This window comes from Astatotilapia calliptera, chromosome 18 (assembly GCF_900246225.1).
Source record: "Astatotilapia calliptera chromosome 18, fAstCal1.2, whole genome shotgun sequence".
NCBI lineage: Eukaryota > Metazoa > Chordata > Actinopteri > Cichliformes > Cichlidae > Astatotilapia > Astatotilapia calliptera.
The window spans coordinates 22,194,705-22,212,182 of record NC_039319.1 but is presented as its reverse complement, the minus strand read 5'-3'; the positions used below and the strand labels follow the sequence as shown (position 1 = coordinate 22,212,182).

Genomic DNA, 17,478 nt, shown 5'->3' with positions numbered 1-17,478 from the left:
GAGGTTAACTCACATGGACACGAGGTGAATGCTCGATATCAGACTGTGCCGTTGACACTAATGTGGGCTAAAATATCAGACCTTCCGATGCATGCATCCGTATTTACTATTAAAGTTTAAGTGATACGTCTCTCCTCAGGAGGTCAGGATTGTAAAACCTGTAAAATCATCTGGCCTCCTGCATGGATTTTGCTTTGCATGTGGGACATATGCACATTTAAATTTTTCTCATTCTAATTTATACTTTAACCAATTCAATTTTTGTATATAGTTAGCTATTTAATTACAATAAAATAAAATAAAATCTCAGCATTTATGTTGTTTTAGCCGTCCCTTGATCACTGAGAAAATATGGTTAAAAGTTGTTACACAGAGGTTTCTAACACATTACACACACTACACTAACCCCTGCAGCGCCCTGTTCCAATAAGTCATTTTGTCCTCGTCCTGGATATGTCTTTTTTCAGTTGTTGTCCTGTTTTGTTCATAAACAAAGTAAATTAAAAACTATTTTTAATCTTCATCAGTATTTCACAGTAGCCCAAATATAGATGCCACATGTGTATGAGTGCAGGAAGTGTGAAAAAGCAAGCCCCGTCTTTCTCTGATATTGTCAGTGTTATGCCAAGTCTTCATTTTTTGGTCTATTAGCCTCGGGTTCCATTGCTGCTTCCCATTTCCCCCTCAGTCTGACTCCAAACTATTGAGAGAAAGCGAGTGGGAGACAACACCATCGACAGCAACGAGCTGTGCTGATTTGTGCTTCCTCTGATAATTGAATTAAGTAGTCAGTGATTCTGATGTCATTTTATTAGACCGGGGCTGGACTAGGTTGCTAAAGCTCATCAGTGCAGTGTGGAATTAGGACAATGACCACTGTCAGATATTGATTGTGTCCTCTGGTCTGTAATATGTTGTTTCAGAGGATGCAATAGCCTGCAGCTCGTAAAAAGCTATTTTGTCAAAGAATCATTAACATCTCTCTATGCTAAACACTGAGTGTAGCATAGAGAGAAGAAAAAGAAAGCTTGGAGTTGGAAGCGCATGGAGCAGCAGAAATATGAGAGCGACGAGTTATAGCGAAAGAGTGAGAATGCAGGCAGGGTGGAGTGGGTGGAGATGAGTGTCAGGGGTGATTTGTGACAGAATAGCGGGAAGAGTGAAAGGGAAGGTTTACAAGCTGGTAGTGAGCTATGATGTATGGTTTGGAAACGGTGGCACTAACAAAAAGCCCGGAGGCGGAGTTGGAGGTGGCAGAGCCGATGATGCTAAGATTTTCATCTGAAGTGACCAGGAGGGACAGGATAAGAAAGGAGTATATCATAGGCACAGTTCAGGTTGAGCAGTTTGGAGACAAAGTTAAAGATTCAAGGCTGAGATGGTTGAAAGAAAAAGTGGAGAGTGGAGAACAGTGCCACTTGAGAAAGAACCAGACAGGGACGCAAACAGGCTGATCAAACGAAAGGAAACTTTGGCCGGACAGTATGAGGAGATCGATTTTTCACAAAAGGCAGAGAGAGTTCGAAGGGATGAGAGCGATGCAAATACAGATGGTGGAATAACCTTGAAACTGAGCAGGACAGAGGCCACTCTTTGAAAAAGTATAAAGAGAAGGTCCAAAGACATAAACAAAGCAGCAATGTGAGGCAAAGAGAAGAAGCCAAAGATGTAACCTTCGACTAGTTTTAGCTTGAACTTGAATGTTCTGGGGGGTAATGACCAGCCATCTTTTATAAGAAGTTAGAAGTCGGCTGTCGACTAAAAAATGGATACACTCGAAGGTACGGAAGAGTCCAAAGAGGATCATTCATGTAAAAACTGCATTCATTTCCTTTCCTCTCTTCTCCTCCTCATCTCCTCGCCTGTCACCTCCTCTCTTCCCTCTCGTCACCTCTCATCTCCTCTCCTCTCCTCTTTCATTTCCTGTCTCTTCACATTATTTTCCCACTGCTAATCAGAATGACTAGAAAAATGAAATCAGTAAATCATTAGTCACCCCTCCAGCATGACACAATGAAATGACACATCTATCCACACACATAAATAAAAACACCCTGCTGTGGGCATCTGCTCTCGTCATTACTCGTGATAATGGTGATTCCATTTAATATCAAGCTATTAAATAAAAAATAATTACTGGGAATGAAATCAATGGATTAAATTCACTCTCATTATTTTCGCAGCAAAACCGAAAACCTGAAAGCTTGAGCGGCGACAAACACTGAGGTGATTGTGGATAATTAATTGAGTCAAAGCAGCATGGAATCAAAAAAACAAACAAACAAACAAAGACAGACTGATTTTTAAAAGTTACTGAGCGTCGATGAACAGAACGAGCGAGTACGATTTCTTCTTCTGGCTCTTTTCACTCTCCATCTTGGCTGCGTCTGGCACCAGCTCAGCACTCTCTGACCACAGTGTAAAAAGATTTACTCAGCTCGGGCTAATTATTAGGAAGGGGAAATGATTAGCTGAAGAGTTATGACTAATAAATCTGTCTATGTTTCATTAACACCCTGTTTGGAAACATTTCATTCCGGTGTCTCTCATTAAAGAGAGTGGAGTCGAAGAAGGAAAGGAAAAAGAAGGCAGGGGAAAGAAAAGGTAGGACGTGAGGGAATCCTAGCAGTGTGGTCTGAAGCCGTGCTTTGGTAATGGGTGTAATGTAGAAGAATCTTTAACAGCACGGTGAAAGGTCAAATTGTACAGGATGCAAAAAGAGAGGGAGAAGCATGTCATCTGTATCATTAAGTGAAGTGCATTTTGTATTTGCAGCGAGATCCGTGTGAAACTAATTTCCCTAATGATGTTACTACACCGACGCAACTTGATTAGGTCATGTTCGTAATATGTGCGCTTATATAAGTGTGTGTGTAGTGGATAAAAGCTTTTAAATGCACCATAAAACCCTGGATGAAAACAGTTTTTGAGGTTTTTCAGATGTTTATAGGGCATTTGATCTGTCCCACTGCAACATCTGCTCATTTGCATAGATCCTGCCTGATACATTCTTGCACCTGCGGCAACTAGCTGCTGTTATTGCACTGTTTGCACGCTACTTTCTAGGCATTCTGCAGACAAAGCTGTATTTGGCTACACCCTACAGCTTAGCTGCATTCGCTGACAGCGCCGCCATCCAAGCAATACGTACAAATGACACCCTTGCATATGTCTACACGCGTGTCGCCAAACCTGGCCTGTTTTAGATTTTTACACAGAACCTTCTGGCTAACAAACCATTATTAATGTTATTATTGAGCAAACAGACCAACAGCACCCACAGGGGAAGCTGCATTGGCTGATTTTAACCTCAATCAAATTCACCGTTTGGAAATAGCAGGTGTGTTGCTTATGCCCTTATTTTTTTTTTCTATTTCCTGGGGTGGGGGGGTTCTAATCTTTTTCATTTTTTCGAAATACAAACTGAATATCTTTTTCTCACGGCATCTTTGAAATACAAAAACAGCCCCCACCCCCAACACGCTTATACATTTTCGAGCTGTTTTACACTCAGCGTTGTAGATCTTCAGCCTCCTTCTCTCAATGCGTCTTCACTCTGCTCTCTCCTCTCTCAGCAGCGTGTTTTCATTAGCACATGCCTCACGTTTTTTTCATCCTTCCTCTCCTCTTTTGTGTCATTAAGTTTTTAAGAATAACCCTGGGCTCCACAACAGATGCTGTGGTGGTAAAAGAGCTTACACGCACAGACACGATTGCACATCAACAGGATATGCTATTGTGTTTGCGAGGTAGAGCTGTTACCGCTCTCTGTTAGTGAGACTGAAAAGTCTTTCTCCTACTATGACAGCTTACTTTCCTTTGTGTTTCTTTCTCGCCGCCTTTCACCTTTTGTTATTCCGTACTCCGCTTTAAAAAAAAGTTTCCTTTCTCAGAAATAAGAATAATACATAACAATGAAGATGATAAGATTCGAAACACTGCAAGATGGCGATCAGCAGATTTCTATTAGATCCCAATTCAATGGAAAAATAACAAAAAACACAGCTTTGGTAAATAGTAGTACGTCTTATTTTGAAGTAAGATTCGAGTTGGTTTCTTTTTTTCATATTTCTTTTGACGTTTGCTTTAACAGATTGTGACCCTTGACTCCCTGCCGGATATCTACAGCTCTGACAACAGATGTGCTCCACGCATGGACAGACTACAGACGAACCAACTTAAAAAAAACGGGCATGACATAGATGGAACAACTTCACGCAAACTTCTCGCCAAAACTCCTACTTTAAAAACACGAAAACAGAAAGAAAGAGAAAAAAAGGCATTCAGGAACCTGGCATGTAACCAAAATCTACGGCTGTTTGGAAAAGGAGACGGTTGTGAGGCCGAAGGATCATTAGACCGCAAACAAAGCAGAAGCACAAACACACACACACACGCACACCGATGCTGAGAGGCAGAAGCTGTAACATGTTTAACAAGAAGAACGAGAGAAAGTGAGGAACAGCGGAGAGAGCGTTTTCTGCGTGAAAGGCCATCTGCTGAATCCATGGCTATGCCAGTCGCTTTCTAGCTCCCCATCGTTCGCACCTGCCAGCACGCCAAAGCACCCTCAGGAGGACAAAAGCACCTTCGCATTTTGCACGCTTTCGCACACAAACACACACCGTAACGCGTGTACTCGCCTCGCAATAATGGCACGCACACAGCAATAGCGGGTGTGATTTGTCAGCGCAGCGCTGTGTCTGAGGAGCTTTCGATGTTTTTCCATGTTTTCCCTCCTGCGGTAACAATAACATAACCGCACTTTAATAAACGAGAGCAGGACAGAATAGAATAGCTGCAAATCAAACCGTTTATGAGGCTGAGCTGTTCAGCGTGCAGCCAGGAAAGGCTACAGTAAGCCTGTATGTGCTTCTGTGGCTGTGAAAGTTATATTATAGTTGAGCGATAGGAAGCGCTGATCACATTGTTCAAAATGTTGTTAGCATTCTGGACTTAGTAAGACCCTTTTTACACATGGTTTTAAAATGTATTGCTAGCAATAAGTTTAGAATTGTACAGTTAGGAAATAGTGCCGTTTGCACCTGTGTCATCATGATCCTCCAAGGACTTCCTTACTGTATATGTCAAAGAGCCCCTGTGCATCCCTTCATTTGCTGTCTATTGCCAGCCAAGTTCCAGGCTTGTTTAGCACGAGCTATAAAAGACAACACAATGGTTTGAGAAGAAAGGTGTGATTTATTTCAGCATCTGAGACTGCCATTTGTCAGGGCGCAGGATAAGATGAAAAACAGCCGCCACATATGGACACATTAGCATTCATACCATGTTAAGAAGTTGGATCAAAATGCATTTCTGCAGTTGCTTACATTTTGTTCTTAGCGCCGCCCACTTGCGATCTGACTGCACTTCCATTCAATTTAGTGATTACTGGGGGAAATTTTTTACACAGCGAGTAAAGGTTGGGGAGCTATGGAGAAAAACGCACCACACACATCTCGTGGAAAATCAATCAAGAACAGAACAGGAAATGAAAACTGAGGAGCCAAAAGACGTTCAAAATAACGAGAAAAGCAGAAGCAGAGAGAGTGAAATTAGAGAAGGGAGAATCTGACTGATTGACAGATACGATGGAACGGGTGAAAAGAGAGAAGAATGGACAACACGAGGAGACATTTGAAAAAATAAAAATGTTCTCCCAATTCCTCAGAAACCTCAAGGACGACACTTTTATTGCACACAGAAGTGCAATCGCCCACCCATCAGCTCTCCTAGTCTTACTCCACGTCTCTCTCTACTCTTTCAAACTCGCTTGTAATCTGCCTTTTCATCTTTTACCCCTTGCACCTCTGCCTTCTTCCCCTGGCTCTCCTTCTCCTTCCATCTACTTTTCTCTCCTCCTCTTTAAAGCCCACCTCCTCTTTCTCTCTATCTCTCACACCATCTGAAAATGTAGCTCTCTTGTGGCTCAAACATACTTCAAATGTACTTCTCCCCCCCTTTGCTGCAGCCTGTCATTCTCACTGCCAATCTAATATGTTTATTCTCCACTTGTGTCTCTCCTTTACCTCGCTTCTGTCCATCTCTCTCCCCCCTGAGCTCTCTCTCTCCCGCTCTTGTCTCTCTAGTGATGCGGCTTTGATCCTCGCTTCCTTCCCCAGTTACAAATGCACTCCACCTATGCACGCATGCACACAAATACACACACGCGCACACACTCTTGACAGGTGTACAGATGTTGTTTAATAGAAAGCAGTAATCAACACTGCCTTCTCCCCGGCATCCACACCTCTGTGAGTAAATGAAAGAAAGACAGATACAGAGAGAGAGAATAACAGAGGAAGAGAGGGAGACCTTAAATTGATGGCAGTGCATCGACCCCTCTGTAAAACCTAGTTAACACCTCGCCAGCCTGTGAAACCCGATTAGACAAGTGGTAGTGTGTGTTTGTGTCATCACGTCGCGTTCAAAGCACAAAATGTTGCACAGGTTGTTTTTCTTTGCAGACGGACAATCCCATTACAGGCTCTTGATTAAAAAAATGTTGATGCGATCCTGTTCACGTGCCTTGAGTGCAGTGTGCGTCTGTGTTTCTTTGCTGATTACCTTCCTCTTACTCAATAGTGAATAGAGCACTCAGCTTGATAAGCAATCACCTGAATCAATACTAATCTTTTAAGCGAGTGCATGTGCATGTTTGCATGGATGCATAGTAGCAGAGTTCTTAAAATGTGGCTAATCTCCTGTAATTTGAACTCATACAGGATAAACATTTAATTACAGGTACAGTGAGTCACGAATGCCTGTCATCCCTACTTCTCTCTCCTCATCCATTTCTTCCTCTCTAAAGAGCCTTCTTTTAACTTACATCCTTTCATCTTCTAGCCTCTCAACCAATCTGCATTCTTTTACTTTCCTTTCTTCTTCTTCTCTCACGTCCTTCTCCTCTATGGCCTTCTGTGAGCCAGAGCATTACCAGCAGTCTAACCTTCAAAGAGAGTGATCATTGAAAGTCCATGCTCTTCACATACAGAATAACACGGCCTTTAGTTGGACTTTGGCGCCTGTGTAAATGTCAAAGTTGGAGGGCCTGCTTTGGCACACCCATGCGTAATCCCTCAGAGACAGACAGAGAGATATGAAGAGCGCTTAGCTTGCGTGTGCATGAATGCACATGTTCATAGGGCTCACTGAATTTAAGCTCAGTCAATTTCAGCCTAAATCTTTTTTGTTGGTGACCCAATAAAGTAGAACAACTGAGAAAATAGCTGTCTGGAGTTTAGCTCATTCGCTGTGTTAGAGTGGCCAAAAAACTGTATCCCATCAATTTAAAGGGTAAAATTTCTGATATTTTAGGTTCTTTTTATATCTTTCCTCAGGCAAGCCCACTGGTTCATACTGAACATGGGAACTGTTTAGTCAGAAATATTATATAATTTTATTTTTTTTAAATAACAAAAAAAGCATTTCTTACAACTAGCTGATTTTTTTCAACAATTGTTATTCCAAAGGAGTAAATATTGTGAAAAGAACTTGAAATTGTGGCCCATTTTCAGCTGCGTTTAAGTGCGCCTTTGAGCAGCACTGTGTGAAACTGACTCCAAATAAAGTCGCCACATTCAGTGCATCAAAAGAACGTGTCACCCACAGCAACAGTGTAGCTCATAACTGTGCTTTTTAATAGTTGTTGGACAACAATAAAGGTCTGTGGCCCAGCGAGACAGTAAGATGTACCAGGCTTTGGCTACAGGGATTATTTCCAATACATTTAAGAATGGTGACAAAATGACATAATATTAACAGGGAGGTAATTGCCAACCCCTTCTTACTGCTGGCCCTACCTTCCGCTGACAACGAAGCAAGTCACCAGGAAGATGAGGAGAACAATTCCCCCTGCGATCGACACAGCCAGAATGGTAGACTGATTAGGGTCCCCTATGGCCAAAACATCTACAAAAGAGAAAAAGTGAAGACTGTTATTTAAGCAAGCATAAATGAGATTGGGGAAAAAAAGTCAGCAATGTTTTCTACAGGGGAAAATTGACAGAAGAAAATACTAAGGAAGGCTGGGAGTTAAAAAGATAACAAGTGAGAGTGAGAAAGTGGCGGAGGAGGATAGAGATAGAATGAAATATGATAGCAATAGAAAAAGAGGTAAAAGACAGAGGCTGAGGGAGACTGAAAAAAGAGAGGGCCGCAAACGAGTAAAGGAAAGAAAGGGAGGTGGATGGAATAGTAAGTAAGGTCCTTGATGAAAAGCGCTCTCCCTCTCTACATTCCCTGCGAGGGTATGAGAGTAGACATGAAAGCTATTCCCATTCTTCTGTGCTGTCCAAATGGATATGTTAACATTGCACATAACAAGGCTACCACCGAGAACTTTCTGCAAAGATGCATCGATTTTTACGCCACACCAATCGAGCCATTACTCAAAACAAATACCTCATTTATCTGGTTTAGCTAAGCATGGGCAGACATGTGCGACTGAGTGTGTATGCACTGCATATATGTGTGTGCTTGTGCCTGTGTTGAAGAGGCAAATTAAAGCTCCAAGGTAAGTACAGATAAGCATTGATCTCCTGTTATATTTTGTGGTGCACACGTACTCACCTCTTCTTTAACAATCAATAGAATTGATCTAATTAGATTACTGAGATATTGGATTAGCTGCATAAGGCAGATCCTGTATTTTAGAACACTGAACTAGACTGTGAACCTTTATTTGAAGGCACAGCAACAGCTCTATATACTTTTGAGCATAGAAGAAGTGAGATCAGAATTTTCCACGGATTCATCAGCTGACATTCTATAAACCACGGAGTATTTTGGTGACAGCCAAGAAAAGATAATTTACACCTTGTTGTATTCATTAAAATTTGATACTAGGAATTGAAACCATAAACTCAATAGCACACAGATTTAAAGAGGATACAAATTAATTTAACTGTAGGTATATTTTCCTGTAGACTTGTATAAACTCTAATTTCTTTTTGCCCTCTACTGTCAACCTTAAAGAATGCATAATTTGCACAACTTACGTAATTATTCTCATTTTTTGTGTTTTATATAAACGCTCTAAATATTGAGATGTATATGTTGCATTAGTAGGAGCAATTTAAAGGCATTTGTTGCAGGACCAAGTTTATAATTACTTTAATTGATTACTGAAATCTGAGGCCATGGTTCTCAGCCGGAAAAGGGTGGAGTGCCCACTCCGGGTCGGGGATGAGTTCCTGCCCCAAGTGGAGGAGTTCAAGTATCTCGGGGTCTTGTTCGCAAGTGATGGGAGAAGGGAGCCGGAGATCGACAGACGGATTGGGGCTGCAGCTGCAGTAATGCGGACGCTGCACCGGTCCGTCGTGGTGAAGAGGGAGCTGAGTGTAAAAGCGAAGCTCTCAATTTACCGGTCGATCTACGTCCCTACCCTCACCTATGGCCACGAGCTGTGGGTAGTGACCGAAAGAACGAGATCGCGGATACAAGCGGCAGAAATGAGCTTCCTCCGAAGGGTGGCTGGCCTCTCCCTTACAGATAGGGTGAGAAGTTCGGCCATCCGGGAGGGGCTCAGAGTAGAGCAGCTGCTGCTCCACATCGAAAGGAGCCAGCTGAGGTGGTTCGGGCATCTGACAAGGATGCCCCGTGGGCGCCTCTTGGGTGAGGTGTTCCAGGCATGTCCCACCGGGAGGAGGCCCCGGGGCAGACCCAGGACACGCTGGAGAGATTATATCTCTCGGCTGGCCTGGGAACGCCTTGGTATTCCCCCGGATAAGCTGGAGGAGGTGGCTGGGGAGAGGGAGGTCTGGGCCTCTTTGCTTAGGCTGCTGCCCCCGCGACCCGGCCCCGGACAAAGCGGATGAAGATGGATGGATGGATGGATGATTACTGAATTACTTGAACTGTCATCCGTATGTATGCTATTCGTATGCCTTCCAGACAGCGTATAGTGCAGTTCCAACCATTTACACATGTATCCCCCTCTACTTTCCTCCACTTTGTCTTGGAATCATTGATCATGTTGAAGAACACATTACGCAACCTCTAAAGTAGAAAATCCTAGCACGCACAATAAGGTGATAATGAAAATGAATGACCCCAACCTTAACATCAACAACAACAATAAAAAGAATGGATGAACACGGGGAATTTGGAAACAACATGACAGAGAAGCAACACAAAGCTGTTTATGAGGCCTGAACAACCCCGCTGAACTTAACCAGGCATGGATTTGCCTTTGGTATAAATTCCTAGTATATTAAAATCTAAGTATAAGGCATGTATGTCATGTATTAAGCTTTTGCCTTTAATGATGACTGGATATATATCTCCAGTGTTCTGTGCAAATCAAGATTTTCAATCCAACGGCACATCCTTCCTTGTGAAACTGGCTTGTCTCCCTTTCACCTGATAAGTATTCCACAAAACTTTCGAGCCACTGGTTCAGATACATAGATGACAACCTATGAGACTGCCAAGGTGTCTCTGTCTGACAGCAGAACTGAAGAAGCTGTTCGGATGAAAGTAAGATATTCCATAACCATACAGTCGATTGATTTAAACAGCAGGGATGACTTCAAATCTTAGTACACTTGATATAATATGGATGTACATTTTGCTCTAGAGGTAATCTTTGTCCCGTTTTTTTTTTTTACCAGCACTTTTAGATTTCTAATATTGAGAATGCATACTGCATTTGAAGAACAGGCATGTATTAAACATGGACTGGCTGCTATTCCAATTTTCAGCTGACCACATGGAAATTTAGTAGGAGGAAAAGAGATGAAAAAGAAACAAATCAACTGGACAAAGTGGGACAAAACAGCTGGGAGGAAAACTGAAATATCCGATTCCCTATAAGTAAACAAAAAATCTATTATTCCTTGTTTTACTGTACCTTCGTGACTTGTTTCTAGCTCAATCTCTCCACCATAGCTCCCATACCCCCCATCAGTCCGAGCCCGGACCCTGAACACATAAGTGGTCCCAGGTTTGAGCCCTTCCACTGTCATCATGTTGGAGCGAGTCTTCAGAACTGTATAGTTCTGTTCTCGTTGGTTCTGGAGCAGAAAAAAAGAGTGAAACAGTGAGTGAAAAAGGAGAGAAACTTAAAATAGATGATATTAAGTGTCCAAGAAATTAAATGAGTCTGGATTTTAAAAAATGGTTGAATATACAAAAACCTCTAAAGAGGTTTATACAGAGCAAATAATAATATATAATATAATAAACAAAAATAGTCTGAAAATAATAAAAACCTCAAATTGTTGAATTTAAATGTCTCCAGGGTCCAAATACACCTCACTAAGTTTTCATTTGTTCATCGCTGGACCATTGGGTGGCATTTATACATGAGCATCTGTCAACTCTCAAATCTTTTCCTCTCCACACTCCAAAGCATTATGCGGTTACTAGTCCCGCTTCACTTCCTTCCTCAACTACCTTGTGGGTGTGCGTGCACTTATATACATGTGTGCAGGAGGATGAATAAAGAATAAGGGTGTCTGTCAGTAAGCTGATTCCCTGCAGAGAGGCTGATACTCTACCTAATGGAAGACACTTTACAACACGGATTAACACTGTTTTACTGGTAATGCCTGCCAGCCCACACACACTCATGATCAGATAGCGTGCACGCACACAGACACACAATCTTGTTCCATCGTCCACACGAGGACACTCATTAATCTAATGCAATCCCAAGCCACTTACCCTGACTTAGAACATCAAATTTCAATGCTTTTTCCTAATCCCAAACTATTTCTCAACCCTTTTTCTAAAATAAAGTTTTAACCCTAAAAAAAGCACCTATGGGGACTTGTTTGAATGCTTGTCCTTACTGTGACGCAAGTCCCCATACGTTGGTAAGTATTTAGGCTTAAGTCCCCGCCGGAATATAAAAACAAGCTCAAAACCCCCACACTCAATTTCATCATCTCATCCAGGTTTTACGAGGTTTGTTCAACAGATGTTTGGTTAATTAGCTTGGCATGAACAGTAAAGGAGACGTTAGTGATAAGGCAGTGAAAACATAGAAAGGGAGAAACTGAAAAAAGGCATTGTAGATGTTTGTAATGAACAAGTCATTAGTGATATACCCAAAGGCTGCAGTACAAACAACAAGAAGATTAGAAAATATGTAGTGTTACGGGGTACTCAAGATATTTTCAGCCGTGCATAATGACCTTTTGGGAGAAATACTTATTTAGGTAAGACAGTTTATCCCACTTGTGCATTTTAGTGTATGTGTAGGTCTTTATCACCTTCTCATAGTAGATAACCTCATATTCCACGATCACTCCGTTGGGTCTCTCTGGGCCCTGCCAGGCCAAAGTCACACTGTCCTTGCTCCGCCTTTCCTTCAACACTACGCTGACTATAGAAAATAGAAAAAACAAAGGGAGAAAGTGTGAGTAAAAGAGAAAGTAGAGCTCTGCAAGACAGGCTGGTGCAGGACCATGACACGAGAAGACCCATACTGCAATATGTCAGACATTTTATTGTGTTAATGAAACAGCTTACAAGATGTGTGACACTCATGTTATCATGTTATCTGCTCATGTGATCAGTGCAAACCCCAAACCCTACGACTTCCGATCCATTCACACATCGGAGCAGATGCTTGTGCGGTTTGAAAGTGTGTTTGCTTGTGCATGTGTGTGTGTGTGTGTGTGTGTATGTGTGTGCATAGTTGAGAGCGACAATCAAGGCATGTGGGGATTTTAATGAGGTTAACAACCTCCCACACCCCTTTCACCTTCCTCCCACCTCTCATACACAGTAGTGTGAGACCTGAAAGAGATCGTCACCTTGCTACACTTCTGTTACGCAGTCCCTGCATGTGACATATGCAAATATGATTGCACATGCAGGCAAGGGTGCAAAGATGTCATTTAGAGTCAGAGTGTTAGAGATGCTTCACATCAATGTTTATAGTTCTCACATAAGCATGATGCTATTTATAAACAGAAAATGTTCAGGCCACATAATATGTTGCTTTTTATATATATATTTTTATATTTGGATATTTTTTATAAGTATTTACTGCATATTAAATCCCCAAATGTCTTGAAACATAATAAATAATACCGTGAAAGAGCTTCCCGGCATCAACAAATACATTCATATGCAAATTGGGATCTCTTTGTTTAGGACGTGCACATGTTCTCACCTGTCTGCGATGTTGTGACATTTATCACGACTTTTCCCTTGGGTGTTGGACTTAAGGCCGACACTCCATTCTCACTCTCAATTGTGAAGCTGTAGTTGGAGTCTGGCTCCAAGTCGGTAACCAACACGGTTGTTGATGACAGACCAAAGTTCCTGGGAACAAAATGGACGTTGCTACCGCATTTTGTGCACTTCTTGCCATCACCAGAGCACTTTGTGCAATTGAGGTTGTAGATGATGTCTCCTCTGCCTCCGGTGTCTCTGGGTGGTGCCCACTCCAAGGTGACGCAGGTTTCATTCACAGTTGAGATGGGATTCTCAGGAGCAGATGGAGGACCTGAGAGAATACAAAGGCTCTGATCAGTTTCTGTATCTTTTTACTATTCATTATTTATTTATTACATTTTTTTAAAGTTCCTTTTAAACTGCTTTAACAACACTAAATCTAGTGTAAAGGTTTCTAAATGGAAACCTTGGTGAAACTGTGCACAGCATTGGTTAACCATCATTGTCACTGCCTTCAAATGTTGCTTAAAAAGGACTACAAACGCCCAAAATCTCACAGGTTACAACTGGATTTAATAATGCACATCCAAATATATAGTCATCTATAAAATAGTATTACAATACATGTGGCACCCTGCTAATTAATCCAAGCTATTCTAGCTTTTAATTGGTGAGAAGCATGGCATAAAACTGTCTTTATCAGAGCCCCTCCTTGAAATACAGACAAATATTATTTTTTGAAATATCCAGTCTTTCAGTGTGCATCGTCTTCATGCTCATTACCAAATGAATTGCGATTTCTATAAAGAACAGACATCACGCTGATTAAATTACAAATTTAATAATTGACTTCAACCACGAGGTGCATATTTTTCCAGTCTGTTAATTAGCTTTGAAATCGACAGTGATTGAAAGAGTTTGGCAGATTGTCACATCGAAGAATACTGTATCATATTGCACTTTCCAATTTCAATCTTAAAGCTTTAAAGAGAATTCATATAATATTAAATAGCCGATACTTGACTGCACAAAGATTTTTTACCATGTGAAATTAACTCACACCCTGAGAGTGCTCTGCAGATAATAAATAGTAAGAGGACAATGATCTATGGAAAGTGCCCAAAGTAATTCTCAAAAGTCAGTTGCATTTTATGATTTAAGTGGTTAAAATCACTCTGAGCTTCAGCTGAAATAATTAGTTTATCAATTTATTTATTATGTCAGTAATCATTCTCAAGGAACCAAAGAAAGTTACACGCAAATGCCCTCCAATATACCTTTAGATGCAGTGCATTCTTCTTGAAAGACAGATTAATATAATATCCAGTGTTTAACATTCAGAACACCAAACTTAGGAAAATATATTTTATATTTCATTAAACTCTTTTATAACCACGGATATATCAGTGGAAAGGTCAGTTCTGAATCTGAAGAATCCTTGAAACACAAACACATCATCAAGGTAAGCTATTCCTGTAGCATGAGAACCACTCATATAGAAACCCCCGACTGTGGATACCCACAGCACAGCAAGGTGCCAGTATTTCAACCATATGGAATTTGGCAGCACATTCCATGCTGACATCTCATCAGGGTCCTGGCTGAGCCGTGAGCCCCAGGAGGGGACCAGCAGAGCTTGAGACTTTCTTGACTGGCCCTCCCAGTGCTGAGACCCGGCAGCATGCGACGGAGCCCCTACTACGTATAATTGAGGCCGTTGGTTATAAATCTTCTAAGAGAGTGTGCTGACTTATTCTAATTCTGTCTTTTTTTTCTTTTCTCCATCCTCACTTCCCTTGGCTGCACTTAACTGTCCATCATCACCGTTGGTACTGATCGGTCTTTTATGACACTTAGATTATATGCCTCTGATACTCAACGATTTCCCCCACTGTTCTATTCTTTTCTTATGTCTTGAGTGTCACTCTCCATCTTTCCATGACTAACTCTCTCACCGTTTCTCCTTATTTTCTCATTTTCCTTCCTCAATCCTCCATAGTGCTCTTCACCATTCAAGAGAGATGGCGTGCGCGTGTCTGCCCATACATATTTGAACAAACCGTTACTCATTTCCAGCTGATAACACCTGTCACATCTCACCTGCTACAACGATTAATGAGTGTAATCTACCATAACCTGATAATGGGTTTGAGTATGCGTGTGCATGCTTGTGTGTGTGTGTGTGTGTGTGTGTGTGTGTGTGTGTGTGTGTGTGTGTGTGTGTGTGTGTGTGTGTATGCACGCGTTCCTCAATATTTCTCAAGTTCCGTCTCTCTCCTCTGCCATGACAATGTCCTTTCCCGCCTCCACTTCCCTCCGTCTATCTTAATCTATCTGTTTCTGTTTCTCCTGCACACTCAATCATCCCCCATCTTTTTGCGTCCTCTCTGTGTCTTTCCATGACTATGTAGCCCAAACTCTCTGGCTGTATGTGTGTGTGTGTGTGTGTGTCTACGCGTAAGAGAGAACTGAAACCGAAAGAGAGAGCATTTGAACCACGTATCTGTGTGCTGTTCTTGCAGCAATTGTATCCATGGCAAACTGATTAAATGAAAAGTAACTAAATAATTTCATAGCCCAACAATAATTTCACTATAGTGAACTGTAGTGAATATTGTGACTGTGATGGCTTGAACTTTCTGACAGTGTTTGAATCACTCACGTGTGCAAGCCATTGAGCGAGGGTCGTTCTCAGCACGGTAGAAACCTTTCTCACAAATGCACTCTGTGGCTTGTTCCTGTGGGGAGGAGCTGTGAGGGGGGCATTTGGTGCAGTAGGCATCTGTAGCTGAAGCTTTGTAGGTGCCAGGTCTGCATGCTGGAGCGAGGAAAGAAGATGAATATGGAATAAGAAGTTGTACCATTGCAACAAACACAATACACAGTCAGCATTTATTAACCATAAAGAAAAGTGTTGTCAAACACTTTTGTTGTGAACACTTAAACACCAATTTACTATATTGTTGTTTGTAATGTGATGATAAAAGCTAGTAGTTGCAATTGCAGCAGAAATCCCTGCCTTGCTACAATGTGATTGTCTAAATTTGGCTGATTTGGACATAATACTGTCACTTACTGTGACATTGTACAGGCCAAAGAAACTGCTGAGCTCTTAGAACAAAGCTGTGTTGCTAGAGAAACAAGAAATACACACAATCAGATGACTACTTTTGTTTTTATCTCTCGATCAAAAAAACCCAAACAATCTGAATTTATGTCTGCACGTGTCTCATCTGTCATGACGTTTTGTTGTCAAGTCCCCAAATCTTACTTTTAAGTTAATATTGCTATCATAATTTAAAAACATAAATAATACAGAAAGTATACAGAATTATACTTGAAGCCTGCACATAATAAAGAGAAGTCAGAGAAAAACTTACAAGTGTCCTACCCTTCTCCAAAAATGGTTATTTTTTGTCTAAGTTCTTATTTTGACTCTTAGTTATTATGTTTTAAACATAAGGATGGTCAAGTGTGTAACTGCAAAGTAACATGTGTGCTGGTGTTGCCACTCTTAACTAAAACTACATTCTGCTTCCTAACATAGACCAAATGAACACAAATCACATTTTTTTCCTCTCAACCAAGTAATTGCTTTGCCTAAATGTAACCAAGCAGTTTCAGTGTCAGTGCAAAAACATGTGAAAATAAAAGCAAATGGTACGATTGGAGCTTAAAAACGATCTCTTTGAGACTTCTTAATACATACTTTTTTGACCTTTTGCAGTAGAAATTGTCTTATATCTCATTTAAAGATCAATATAATTGCTCGTTCAGATAAGATGGTTACAATTCTATAACACGTACCAAAAAATACAAACAATGCAGTAAAAGATTTTTCTTTTCTTCTTTGTTTTTTGCAAAAGATAGATACTACAGATACAGGTGGGTCACAGAATGTGCCATGCAGCACTCGTGGCAAAGAACAGGAAAACAAAGTCTGATTTAATATGTTGTGACAATAGGTCTACGTGAGCGCCTTTCACATGAGGCCAAAAGACTGGTGTAACAACAGAGTTGTACGATACAATAACACAGTTCAACAGCAGATCAACTGTCATTCCTGTTATATAAGCATTAGATCTTCGGGCAACCGAGGGCTCAAAAATATATACAGCCGCAGTCACAGCAATAGTTACAATAATATAATATGACTACTGGTAGAGCTGTTACAGTAGCTGCACATTAGTCATTATGTGGAGTCATAAAACTGGGGAGGGAAAACCGTGATACCGCTCAACAGGAGCAACCTACTGTAATAGACTGGGGACGTGAATGATTTCCCTTTTGCATCCTAGGCAGGAAAATAGAATTCCTGACTTTCCCTTTGGTAATCTGAATATAGAT

At 41.2% G+C, this 17,478-nt stretch overlaps 1 protein-coding gene across 3 annotated transcripts in view; it reads right to left on the bottom strand.

Annotated features, from left to right (window-relative positions):
* LOC113011381 (ephrin type-A receptor 3-like) overlaps positions 1-17,478 on the bottom strand; it is a 79,293-nt gene that overhangs the window by 24,316 nt on the left and 37,499 nt on the right. For all 3 annotated transcript variants that reach the window (XM_026150908.1, XM_026150909.1, XM_026150910.1), the window contains exons 6-10: positions 15,794-15,949; positions 13,127-13,462; positions 12,219-12,331; positions 10,853-11,015; positions 7,803-7,911 (exon numbers count right to left, since the gene is read on the bottom strand). In XM_026150908.1, coding sequence (XP_026006693.1) covers positions 7,803-7,911; positions 10,853-11,015; positions 12,219-12,331; positions 13,127-13,462; positions 15,794-15,949 — 877 coding nt within the window. The remainder of the gene's footprint in view (positions 1-7,802; positions 7,912-10,852; positions 11,016-12,218; positions 12,332-13,126; positions 13,463-15,793; positions 15,950-17,478) is intronic.